Below are 14220 nucleotides of genomic sequence, written 5' to 3' on the forward strand. Positions count from 1 at the left end.
TTGATTAGTAATCACTCATTAAGAAGTAAGATTTTTTTTACCCTATCAGACCCCACTATCAGGATTTTTGACAGCTGATGTTGATTTTGTTGAACTTTGTTCCAAACATTTTTTAAGAACCTTCCTAAAAGTTTGTAGTTTTAGTAGAAAAAATTATTTTGCTAAAATTTTTTAGTAAAATGGTATTTAAATATTGTTACTTGCACTTGGATTTTGATTAGTTCACTTGTGATGTATACAGTAAGTATCAAAGCTTCTAAATGAATATTGAGAGGGTTAAGGTAAATGTTTATATTTTATTTTCCATTTTCTCTGCTGTATCAGTAATGCTTCCCATTATCAACACACACTGCAATGAAGTATTTAAAATGAAGAAATGGGAATATATACATACCTTTTATCTCTTCCCGAAATCCTTTGAAATCCAGGTAACAGGAGGTTAAATTGTAAAATTTATTAAACCTTTCAAATATGATTTATAAACACAAAAAATACATAACTAAAATACACTTATAGAAACTAAATACAATTTAACTGTCTCTCAAACTGTATCATATTTTTAGGTAAGAAACCACCTATGCTATATTTGATCGAGTAGAAAAGAATTTTGACAACAGTTACATGTGCAGTTTGTACACTGTAAGGAAAAACTGTATGGCAATTTTAAATTAGCTATTGGTGGATAAAAGTGAAAACTTGTCTATTTCTAACCTATAAATACATTTGGGTTTACAAGCAGAGTAAAGAAGATGAATGAGGCACCTGCTTATAGTTGGAAAATTTATAGCTGTTTGTCATATAAAGTAGCTTGCAGACTTTGATAACACTTGTAAAGTAGCTCAAACATGATAATTTACATATACATACAGGTGTAGACATGGTATATGTGGCCAACACTGAACCTCTGCTGAAGAGTTCTTCATTAGTGACTGGGTCACATGACCCAAAAACTGAAGTTTAAGTAATTTGAAAGGTTTTAAAGTAAAGGAATTATAACTGAGATAACCAAAACATTCAAATTATAGCATACGTTATGATATTAATTTCATTATTATATATGTTATTATTGATATAAAAGAAACTTGGTCCGAACTTTGATTTCACAGTACTTACAGAGTTTGTTTCAGATGTCCAAAAAGTGTGCTTGAGCATTTGAGGTGATATTTGATCAAGTCATTGTTATCAGCTTTGACCAAAAGATGGCTGCTGAGGTACAGAATGTGTTCCATGTTTTGAAGAATCTCCTCTATTGCTTGGATAATCAGAGCTTCTTGTACATTTAAAATTGGCTAATGGAGAATTTGAAGGCCAAATTATTTTCTAGGGTTCACAAAAGATGTCCCTGATGGCTTGAAGGTCTTTTTTAGAATTGGTAAGGACAGAGGCATCATCTGCATACTGAAACTTAATGACTGATTTGATGGTGGTCTTTTTCTTGGCTTAGAGTTTTATGCAGTTGAAAAGGTTACTATCTCTCTTGTAAATGATTTCAACCCCTGTTGAAAGCTCATCACGTACAAGAAAGAGAACATTAGAAACGAAGAACAAAAGGGAGTTAGAGATGACGCAGCTTTATTTCATTTCTGACTTAATCTCAAAAACAAAAATTTGTTGAACTCTCATTACTGATGACAGTTGGGGACATGCTATCATGAAAATGTCTCAGGATGGTGATAAGTTTCTATGGGCATATTATTTTGAAAAGATTTACCACAAGACATTGGTTGACAGAGTTAAAGGTTTTCCTCAAGTTACTAAATGGTATTGAGACTGGGCACTGTTGTTCAAAGCACATGTTTTGCAGTTGATGTGATGTGAAAATTATGTCCATTATTTCATAAGGTAGTGGGAGTTTTGAAAAGTACATTGGATCTCTAGTAGTGTTTTCTCAATAAGAGGCAGCAGGTAGTTGGTAAGGGTCTAAACAGTAATCTCTCTGATGAACAGGGCAATGTCACGGTAATCCCCACAGTCTGCTTTGTCACATTTCTTAAAAAAATTATAATCATGGCATTCCTAAGGTTTACTGAGATTTTTTCAACATTCCAGATCTTAAAGAATTGTGGCATGAAAAACTGACACTTGAGCTTCAGGAGGTATCCCATTGGCTCTGGCTACTTTGTTGTGTTTGATACACTTCATTTAATTTCTGACTTCAACAAACATTAGAAGCTTTTTGAGATAATTTCTGACTGGCTTCTCCTGGATGAAAATAAATGCTCTTTCCACTGTGTGCTAATAGATTTGTTGTCTTTGAGCATGTCTTTGGTTTGCAGTGGGTTGGGCTTTTGAGTGCTTGATCCATAAACAGCTTTAATGGCTGTGAAAAATTGAAGCATTTTATTGTAAATAAGTTGTTGAATTTTATTTCATTCATAGTCCACCACTTGTTCTTAATATTGGTAGGTTTTTTTTTTACTTCTGATTTAGACTCCTTTTAGGCTGAATGTAATATGAGTACTTGGAATAGCTGTAAAATTTAAAAGAAATGATGGTTGTGTGGAATGTTATGTTTCAAGTTATATTGAGATATCAATTTTAATCCAGTGTAAATAAGTGATGATTTTTAAATTTGAATTAGGTAAGAAATTATGTATTGATATAAATGTCAGTTACTTTGTTTAACTGAGCATTTGTTGTAAAATTTTTTTGGAACAAACTTGCATATCCTTCAATTTTTCACTTAAATATTTCTAACCATTTTCATACTCTTTTTTTTTATCTTGAAGACCTGCTCTTTAATGCACATGTTCAAATAATGTTAACATATATTTTACTGACAATAAACTTGATGTTTTTGAAAATTTTGGTTATATAAGTAATACATAAAAGCATTGTAGAATGTGCTCTACTTACTACAGTATAAACCAGAACAACTTGGGCAGCGCATAAATGTCGGGCCTAAAGCAGAAGTGAGTAATTCAAAACTTGTAGCAGAAACGAAAAATTATTTAAAGATATAAAAATATATAAATTGATTGTATATATTGTTTAAATATGAGAAAACACAGTAAGGTATACAAAGCTCATTTTAAAAGTTTCCGATCATTACAACTACTAAAGACATTTTCAGTAAATGTAGTTCAGGCTTTCCATACTTTATTCTATATTTTATTGATCAGTGACACATCATTTATACATAGCTTTACATCTTTTATTTTTTTCTTTTTCCTTGAAGCAAACATGTAAATGGAATTTCAATATACATGTATTTGTAATAGCTCTGAGAAAACAGAGCATCATGTAAATTTTTCAGTCAGTACTGATGTTAAACTATTTATAGTTATAGCTGCTTTTTTAATTAAGATAAATGGCTGAAGAAAAGGGAGATTCAACAGAGCAGAAGGCCCAGTCTGTGAGTGACAGAGGAGGTTCTCAGGAGAATGGGACTGCTGACACAACACCAACAAAGAAATCTAAATCATCTGTTGGTAGACATGGAAAGTTGGCTCTTTGTCGAATAAGGCTTCTGGACGGTAGTGATTTAGAATGCCAAGTAGAAGTAAGTGTGTGTTTTTTTTTATTATTAAAGCATAACAGTAAATTTTAGAGTGAATTGTTTTTTGGGAAATGTCTTTTACATGCAGAAATATTTTCATTATGAGAGACATGAGGTTCATTAATTTGAATACTTCTGACCAAATATTCATTTACACTTTGTTTTTTTAATGAAGAAAAAAACTGTGATTGCTGCCTTGGAAAAACTGCCATTAATATGCTGCCTTGCTTATGGCTTGCTGAGCTGTAAAATTGTTTTTTTTTCCAAGTCTTTTAACTTGGTTATTATTGTTTGTTTTTTGGAAGAAGATAATTATTCACTGTTGTAACTAGAACTAGGTATTTACTAATCAATCATTGGACTCATTAACTGATTAGTACACAGCTCCTACACACACACACGCATATGTAGATGCTTTTGGCTTGCTGAGCTGTAAAATTGTTTTTCAAGTCTTTTTAATTTGGTTATTATTTTTTGTTTTTGGAAGAAAATAAGTATTCACTGTTGCAATGAGAACTGGGTATTTACTAATTGTCATTGGACTCATTAATTGATTAGTACACAGTCCCCCCCCCACACACACACAAACAAACACACACATACACATGTAGATGAAAAAAAATCATTATTCTTTTTGTCTAAAAAATAGGTTTTGCCACAAATTCTTTTTAAAGATGCTAAATATTTCCTAATTGGTAAATTGATTGTGTGATTGCCATTATCTTTGTTTGTAAAATATGTGGTAGTAAACCTATACTGATCATCTGTAAATCAAATAAAATGATAAGTAATGAGAAAATATTTACTGTCACTGGTAAGGGTAATGTTTTTTTTTTCTAGTTCTGTTGAGCAAAATGTTGTAGAGCTGAGTATAAAAATATCAAAACCAGGGTACAAGAATTTTTCATATATGCATAATGGTGCAGTAAATATCCACTATCAAGGAAACCTTTGTGTGTCTGTGGTTCCATTTCCTCCTAAATAAGTTGACTGGTTCATACTGAACTTAGAAAGTTAACTTAGTAGTCAAAATCAAACTTAATTCATAGTAACATTTATATATTGAAAAATAATATTTTATAGAATAACCTGTATAATTTCTACTGCAAAAGCTATTGAACAAAACTCACCAGAAAATTTTAAATGAAATTTTAGGCATATTTGTTTTCCATAATAACCAAAATATGCAGTAATAAAATATTCAGCTAACAATGTACAGAATGCTGCTGTTAAAGTTCATTTCTCTTTTCTGATTCCACCATGTTACTTCCAGTTCATAATTAGAATTAGGATAAGCTTAAGTCATCTTCCCTCAACTGTGAAGGTAGTGAAGGGTGATACAGATGTGGAACATTGTGGGATTGAGCAATCAAATCACGCTCTCTTAATTTCTATTTCTATGTCTATTATTTTAACTTCTATTGCTATTACTCTACCCTATTTTATTTCTTTATGTGAGATTGGTGCATGGATGTTAAGACTGATAGATGGTGCATCCCTACTGCAATATGAATCCTATTTATTATTCACTTCAAAACCTAGGGTACATTTTATATCCCATATTATATCTTGTACCTTGTAGGATCCTTTCAATTAATGCAGCATTTTTTATTTTTGTTTTAGCTTCTTTTGTTTGACTAATATAATTAGTCAGAGGTTTGGATTTATTGTTTTTAATGAAGTCCTTTCTTTTGATTTTGTTTACTTTACTTAACCCTATCAGTATTAATATTCTCTAAAAAACATTTTCTCTCTACACACACGCATGCACACACACACGTAGCTTTCTAAATATTCATTTAATAAAACAAAATGTATCTGTAGCAAAGAAACTATAACTGGCTGTGTGTGGTATGGTGTCAAGATCAAATAGCTGTAATGCATTATTCTTCTGGTTGATTAAATTTTATGTTTGTTACTACATATGGTTTGTATTTGCAGTTGAATTTTAAGTAAGAGAAACAGTGCTCAAATACATATACTAAAAGAGGAAGGTGATGGTGTATAATTTTTGAAATGAAAAAGTTCAAAGTTAGATAATATACATGCTGTGTTTTCATGCCACATTTGTTGATATACATTTATAGTAAATTTGCTTAATAAAATTTTGAACTTAACACTGTAAAAGGCCATGACATGCAAAGGGAATGAAACCAGCTAAATGATTTGAATATTTTCTAATTTAAACTCCTGTATATGTATGATTGAGATATGCAATTTTCATTGATAGATCTTAAGTGAGAGGTGACCCTTTTGATATTTACAGACAGGATCAGTTTCCCAACAAGTGTAAGAGAAGTTAACCTGCAATAGCAGTTTATTTTCCCAGAACTAGTGAGAGTGTTCTTGAGAAAATACTGACTGATTGTTGTCTTTTAAAGAGAATAGATGACTATACTTATCAGATAACTAAATATATGAATTGTAAATTAATTGAAATAATTTGCATACTTTCACAAATGAGTTTGTGTTGCCTTGTTGCTTCTTTTTCCTGGAATTAGATACCTTAAAACTAAAAAAGATAATCTTATGAAAAAGAGAAAGTAGAACTATATCATAGATTGACTGTTGATGAACTGAAAAAAGAAAGTTTGGATGAATCTAAAATGTTGATCTCTCTGTCTAAAGTGTAGTGTCACTTCATAACCTCTTGTATACTGACATCATTGGCTGACTGCCTGTTCAGCTATCTTAACTGACCAGCTGACTATCTCTCACTTTTAACTCATCTCTGATTCCTGTTGCATTAACAAAACATCTCTGTGGACAGAAGAGACATTACCCACTAAAGAACAAAAGTTGATGCAACTTGAATAAGGAAAAGTTAGTTACTTTCAGATACAATATTGTATCTTGTCATAGAGAATCATCTTAGTCTTCATCTGCCCAGTTAATATATCCCATCAATTTCATGGCACTCTACACCATCAGTATAGCACTATCTATTTTGGCACAGCTAGCTCCCTCTGCTATTCCTGCTGAATCCTCACTTTCTCAATTATTATAGTATTATTTAGGTGTGTTTTCTGCATGTGACTACCATTCATAAACATGCTTCTTTGGCATTTCAATTTTATCAACAGTTTTATTTTACTGTGTTTACATTTATTTGCTACCAAATTACAAGAGATCTTTGTATGAATTTCTAATCAGTATATCAACCATATAAGTTTCATTTACAGTAAAAAATGCTTCTGGTATGACTTCCAATAAATTGGTTCAACTTTATCTGCAAAGGAAGTACAGGCCTTTGTTTGCAGGAAACCAGATTCACATGTTCAGTCAGTGATTACTTCTTTTCAGTGTGACAGTGTTTCTGAGGAAGAATACAATAAATGAGAGGACACTTTGGACTTATTTTTTTCTGGCATTTTCTTATTTTGATATGTCACACTCTACTCTTCTTTGGGAGTTTTCATTTACTTTGGTGGAGAATTGTTCTTCTAATCCTTTCATTTAATCGCTTCCAGTTCTCGCAGAGGATATGTGGTAAGTTTGTAAATGTGTACTTCTCACTCAGAGTAACCAGGACTTGAATGCCCTTTGTATCTTAAGATGACTGGTATGGGTATTAACATTTTTACTTGCAAAGCTTTATTAGCTAATAAAGTAAAAGTGTTAATACCCATACCAGTCATCCTGAGATACATTTTCACTTCAAGTGGGCTTCTAGTCAGTATGAATTACTTCACCATGGAATACCCTTTGTGTGACTTTGCTCTTATTTACACATGGTAGAATTAAGTATTTTTTGTTGCCGGTACTTTAAATTTGGTAAGTTAGATATTTGTGTCCTTTGTCATGTAAGTTACTTCTGACGAATTTTAAGTTAATGATTATTACTTTGGTTTCTTATAGGTAAACTTTATCATTTTGCATGTTTGTTAATATTACACATTTGTAAACTTGACAGATTTTGTGGGTTTGTTAGTTCATTATTAACAAGTACTTTAGGTAGGATTAGATTGTTTGTGAGTTACATATTTCATCTAGTAATATCTAATTTGCTATTCTATTTGAGTAATTTTATTTGTCATTGTAAACTATGTGCCTTATCCTAATTTTTGTCAGTGTAGAACTTAATTTTCCTTTGTAATCTAGGTTAATTTAGAGGAATTGTACTCTTTTCTAGAGTTTTAACCTTATTCCAAACCTCTCCAAATCTTTTTCTGTTGGTGACTCCATCTTGGTATGCACAACCACCATTCCTACTTTACTTGTACAACCTCCCCTACCCATACCACAGTCTTAGTCACCATTATGTTGACTTAAGTTGGACATTGTTCATCACAGTCTTAGTCCCCACGGTGTGAATTCCTGTATGTGGTGAGAGGAACTCCCAGTGAAGGTTCTGTTCTTTCAGTTTACCTCCTCTAGGATCTAAACATCCATTCACGTGTTTGTTCTGCATGGCGTACCATGAAGGGAAGGAGAGGATCCTGGTGGTTGAGGGGTCCAACCCTAACACACCATTTTGGACTCAAATTCCTGTAGATGGGTGGCCTTCGGGTGGCCACCATTAGGTCAATTGGCTGGTCCACTTGGGCTAGGGTCGACCAAGTACCAGTGTTGGATGTTCTCAACAGGTGTTGTGGACATTGTATCTGATGCTGCCGTTTGGGTATAGTGCTCATGAAACCCTGGTGTTGCTGCAGTGTCCTTGTATGACATGGTAGTGCATCACCTCATAGGGCTCCATGGTATGTGGGGTCAGTGGGCACCGAAATATTCCTTTTTTTTATAATGGATCATCCAATTAAAAACTTAAATAAAATAGTGAAAACACAGTCCATAGGTAAACGACCACGTCTTGAAGATTCTGAGTAGTAATCTTCAACACCTGTAACAACTGTTGTACCTCATTTTGTTATCCTACATTCTCTTTTAGACAAACCTTTAGGGCATACGTCTCCCTTTTTCATTCAGAAGGGACGAGAGGGACTTGCTGGCTCTCCAAAGTCAGTAAAGAAACTTTGATCTGGTAAGATTTTGGTAGAAACATCCACATCTGAACACAGTGAACTTCTCTTGCATTCAAAGGCACTTGAGGATATACATGTTGAGGTTACACCTCATGCTACTTTGAATTAATAACGAGAAGCTATTGTTGAGACATATATGAAGAACATCCTCGAGTCAGAGAATCTCACTGGTTTCTCCACTCAAGAAGTTTCTGCAGTGAGGCATATCTCCTCTTTCAAAGATGGAATTATGATGGCAATCAATATTCTCATTCGGACATTTACATCACCACGTCCACCTGCCACCATCAAGGCAGGTTATCTTAACTGCAGGGTACAGCCATACATTCCAAACCCTCTTGGATGTTTCCAGTGTCAGCGGTTCAGTCACTCAAAGATGTCATGTTGTGGTTCCTTGACGTGTGCTCACTGCAAAAGTTGCTGTTCACCACTTCTTGGATATATGCTGCTGCACTTAATCCACAACTACAGTGGGAGTGCAGACAGATCTCTGTGCTTCCAGAAGAATTGTTCTAAAAAAAAAATGAAATGATCCTGCCATTGTCTCTAAGCCATCAATAGATGATTGTTTGGCAGCAGTAACTGACTGTATTATACAAGCAGCTGCTCAGTTTATTCCTAAAACCTTGACATGTTTTCCATTATATCCTCGTCTGTGGTGGAATCCTGCCTGCAACTAATGAGCCTGGGATACTTTCCATAGATATCCCACACTCTCAAAACACATCACTTTCCAGCAGGCCTGTGCACATGCTCAATGGATAAGATGTCAAAATTAGAAGGAATCTTGGATTAAGTTCACATCCAGCATATCTTCTACCACCAGTTCCAAAGTTATATGGGACAAGGTTTGAAGGGTCAGTGAGCAATATAACTCTGTCCCCCTCTTGATCTTGCTCTCTGATGGCCAGAAAGTAGCTGATACCCAGAGTATCACCAATACTCTAAATAAAAGCTTTTGCCAGGTATCTAGCACTTCTGCTTCTTCTTCCATCTTCTTAGCCATCAAGACTCAGGCAGAACAATCACCTCTTTCCTTTTGTGCTGATTGTCTCTGTGACTATATTCATACCTTTACACTAGTAGAACTGAAACTGTGACCCTTCATTGGTCTGGCATCGGTTGGACCTGATGATATACTCTGTGAGATGCTGCACCATCTATCTCCTGCTTTTCTTGCTATTCTTCTGATTGTTTTCAACCGGATCTGGCAGGAGAATGTTTTTCCTGATACCTGTTGCGAGGCTATTGTCCAACCTTTATCCAAGCCTACGAAGGATTTTGAGATTACTTCAAACTACCATCCAATTGCTTTAATGAGAGCTGTCTTTGTAAGACCTTAGAGAGGATGGTTAATGCTCGTCTTGTTTGGTTCCTTGAATCAAACAACCTCCTCTCACTCACCCAGTGTGAGTTCTGATGACAGCGCTTCACCATGAATCACCTGATTCGACTTGAAACATCAGTCAGAGAAGCCTTTCTCAAATGACATCTTGTATCAATATTCTTTGACATTGGGAAGGCTTATGATACAACATGGAGGTATGGCATTTTGCAAAACCTCCATATATATGGGTTACATGGCTATTTGCCCATTTTCATTAAAAATTTTTAATGGACAGGAGATTCCAAGTTGTGTAGGTTCGATACTTTCCCATTCTTTTTTTACAGGAACTTGGAGTCCCTGAGGGCTGTGTTTTGAGTGTTACACTTTTCAGTATAAAAATTATTGCCATCTCTGAACAACTCCCTCTCACTGTTGGAAACGGGCTCTATGTTGACGACTTTTACATCTCATGTCAGTCATTGAACATGAGGTATGTTGAGAAGTTTATGTTTTGATGTAGATGACATTAAGGATTTAATTGATTCTTATCATCCTGTGCATTTTTCCTTACAGGAAATGTTTTTGAAACATACCTATACAGCTTCCTTTCAGCAGTTTACTTTCTTCAGAACTGACAGGTTTTATGATGGAGGAGTGCAGGGAGGGGATGCACTGGTAGTTAACCAACACGTACCCTTTCTTATTTGCAGCTTAATACACCTTTGGAAATAGTTACTTTGGATCGAACCATTACTGTATGTTTTCTCTATCTGTCTCCTGGAGAGACATATTATCAATCAGATCTTAATTTTTTCATTGAACAGTTGCCATCTACCTTTTTAATTTTAGGGGACTTTAATTATAAACATAATTCCCTTTAGGTTGTTGCTGATATTGATGGAAGGGGTTACTCTATAGAGTGTCTGCTCTTGAATCACAACCTTTCTCTCTGCAGTACTGGGTTTTATACTTATTTTCATGCATCTAGTTAGTTTTTTACTGCTATTGATCTCTCTATCTGCTCCCCTTAACTTTTCTCTCGGTTTTCTTGGAGGATTGACAGTGATCAATGGGATAGTTATCATTTTCTTATTTTGAGAGAGACTGGTCATGGTCAGTGCCACCTGACCCATGTGCCTTGATGGAAACTGGACCAGGCCAACTGGCCCTCTTTCACTATTTTCTCTTGCCATTGTCCAAATGCCTTAGATAGGTGACTGCATGGCAGCAGTTACTGAGAGTATTATTCAGGCAGCTGCTCAATGCATTCCAAAAACCCTTGACATGTTTTCCACGGTATCCTTGTCCGTAGTGGAACCCTGCTTGCCCCATGGCACACAAGGCTCAAAATGGGCCTGAAGTATCTTTGGTAGGTACCCCACACTTTCAAACCACATTGCTTTTCAGCAGGCCCTTGCATGTGGTATAAAGTATAGAGAACCCATTATACACCTACATTTCACAACTTCTGTAGGATAACTAACATTCTGCCAACATCTTTGTTTTCAGGTTCAAAATAAAAACAAGCACACTTCAAAGATAACAGGGAGAGGATAACTCTATATTTTTCATCTATGATGCCATGAATCCTAAGCCAGCCCTGATATTTTATAGGTTTTTCTGGTTCAAAAATGTAGTGTAATGACTACATCACCTTAATCATTTCCAAGTAGGCCATGGGTTTAAAGCCACGTCATTGTGTTTATTATCTGTATTCAAAATATTATTAAACTATTCTGTTATGAATTTATGTCAGTGTTTGATATCAACTTGTAGTATTATATATTATTCAATTTCTTAATTTAAAAACAAGTCTTAAAAACATACCTAAACTTCCTCTAGATGTTTCATGTGGTATGTTGAATGCAGCACTGGTTCAGATTAGATGTTTGTGATGTTAGAATACAAAGTCTGTAGTTTTGGATGAATTGGTAACTCACATTACTGATATTTACAAGTTAGAATATAAAATAAAAACCTCTCTCTTCTATATGATGAAATAACACTAATGCACTGAATTAAACACAGTTGCTCCTACTCATCTCCTTTTGAGTTTTGGAAACAGTCCCTCATAACTTAATTTGTTTTATATGAAATATGAATAACCAACTGAAAGCTCAGAATGTCTCACAAGTGGTTTTCCCAGCCATTATCATATATAATGGCATCAATTTTTTCTTTCAACATTGTTGAGCCTTTAGTGTGTTAGAAATTTCTTATATTATAAATAATTCCTGTGGTATTGATACAGTAATTTATTATTATTTGGGTATTCAAATGTATATATAAAATCTTTTAAAAATGTTTCATTTCACACCCTCCATGTACACAATATTTTAAGGCTTAGCAATATTTGACAAGCAGCAACAAAGTAAAAAGGTTGTAACTAGAAGAGTTAATTGTTTGCTATACTTCTTCAATTGGCTCACGTTGCGGGTTTGATCTCAGTTACACCAAACGTGCTCATTCTTTCAGCTGAGGAGGCATTATAATGGGATAGTCTCTCACTATTTGTTGATAAGAGAGTAACCCAAGAGTTGGCAGTGGGTGGTGATGACTGTCTGCCTTCCTTCTAGTTTTATACTGCTAAATTAGGGACAGCTAGTGCAGATAACTCTTGTGTAGCTTTGCACAAAATTCAAGAATAAACTTATTTAATCACTGTTCTATGTTTTAAGAAAAATAGGTTTTATACCTTACTTGTAAATAGTAATGTGTGTGTGTGTGTGTGTATATATATGTATGCATGTATATACATATATATACCCAATGTATTGTAAATGAAATGTGATTGTATTTACAAAATACTAGTCCACTAAAACACAGCCAAGACTGGTCACTTTGTAAAGAATAAATGTAAATTTTATATTGTTGTGCACGTGTCGTTGTTGTAACTTCATTCTTAACCAGTAGTGGCTGAAAGGTCAATATAATAAAAATAATAAGTATATATATAAATGTATAATGTTTTGAGATTCAAACTATTTTGAATAAACCTTTTTTTTCTTACAGTTATAATTTGTAGTAATTTTATAAAGAAAAACACAATTTATATTTACTTTTTAATTTTCAATGGTGGTTACAAGATCAGTCAAATCTATTGAACACATACAGAGATTCCAATTTGATAGTGAAAAATAACAGATAAAAAAAGCTAATTATCTGGAGGTTATGAAGACTTTGCTTGTGAAATTTGAAAATTTTTCTCTTGCATAAAACTCTTTAATCGTAAAATGAAATTTACAAAATTGTTTTAGTGGACTAGTATTTTGTAATATACAGTCACATTTCAAAAATTATTACTATTTAGAAATAAATTATTCAACTTTTTTTTTTTTTAATATAGATCAATAAATCAAGAAGTAAAGCAAACAATTCTCTTCTCACTACAACCTTTGTACTTTATCCTTGCTGGATGTAGTTTAAGTGTTTTAAAATTTGGTGTGTGGTGGATGTTAAAAATGTTTTTAAGATCTTATAAATATACACTAGAATGACTAAAAAAATAACTACAATTATACCATATAATTTCACTATAATTTATAAAGCTTAGTAACTAAGATTTATTCATATTTTAAAATATATGGAACTTCAAGCAGACCAAAGACACTTACCTCATTGAACTCTTGGATCAAAAGAATATTGTAGTGTTTTCAAAGATTAAAATAGTGGGGAAAACTACTCTGGGTACATTCTAAATGGGTGATTGGTTATTCAGTAAGGGACTATTTCAAAAAAAATGGAAAAAGTTGAATGGGATCACCATGTATGAATCAGTACATAAGCTGTATATCAACAAAATAAAAATGTTTGAGGTTCTAATTTTATGTTCTAGCTTCATAATATTAGTAATTTGAGTTTGTAATTCTTAAGAAATTGACATCACAAACATCTAATTTTAAACATACCATGTGACTCACTAAAGTCTATATTTGGATGTATTCTTATAATACTTTTAAATTAAAAATTAACTCATATATAATATTAAAGTTTGAATTATAATCTGTAGTTTGATTCTAAACTTATTGGCATAAATATACAAAATAGTAGTTCAATAAAATTTTGATTTTAAGTCAACAAACGTAATGACATGGCTTTTGAACCCTTACTCGTTGTGAAAAGGTAAATGAGATGCTTCAACTGTGAAATCAACTTTTTATTTCTCTATAAGTTTCTCCTGATTCCTTGTATAGAAATTTGGTATTTGTGGCTCAAAATACCAATGTTAAAATGTGTGCGAAGGTAGATAGGGTTGTTCTTTTCACTAAGCCCCTAACTCATGACCTGTTTTGTCTATGTCAGTATGAGGAAAATTCTGATACGAACTTGGTAAATACATTCATGTGATGAGGTTTTGGTATTTTTAGGTAAATATCTTTTGGCCAGGTTTGATACATTGGATTTAACTCACC

The 14220-nt window shown here is 33.4% G+C and overlaps 1 protein-coding gene across 13 annotated transcripts in view; it reads left to right on the plus strand.

Annotated features, from left to right (window-relative positions):
- Positions 1-14220, plus strand: part of LOC143230443 (uncharacterized) — a 133916-nt gene that overhangs the window by 14221 nt on the left and 105475 nt on the right. For 10 of the 13 annotated variants that reach the window (XM_076464000.1, XM_076464002.1, XM_076463994.1 and 7 more), the window contains one exon: positions 3307-3502. In XM_076464000.1, the coding sequence (XP_076320115.1) occupies positions 3311-3502 (192 nt within the window). In that variant the 5' untranslated portion in view covers positions 3307-3310. Of the gene's footprint in view, positions 1-3289; positions 3503-14220 lie in introns of all 13 variants that reach the window. The other 3 variants (XM_076463996.1, XM_076464004.1, XM_076463999.1) reach the window with 1 other exon arrangement.

The sequence above is a fragment of the Tachypleus tridentatus genome, chromosome 10, assembly GCF_004210375.1.
Source record: "Tachypleus tridentatus isolate NWPU-2018 chromosome 10, ASM421037v1, whole genome shotgun sequence".
Lineage (NCBI taxonomy): Eukaryota > Metazoa > Arthropoda > Merostomata > Xiphosura > Limulidae > Tachypleus > Tachypleus tridentatus.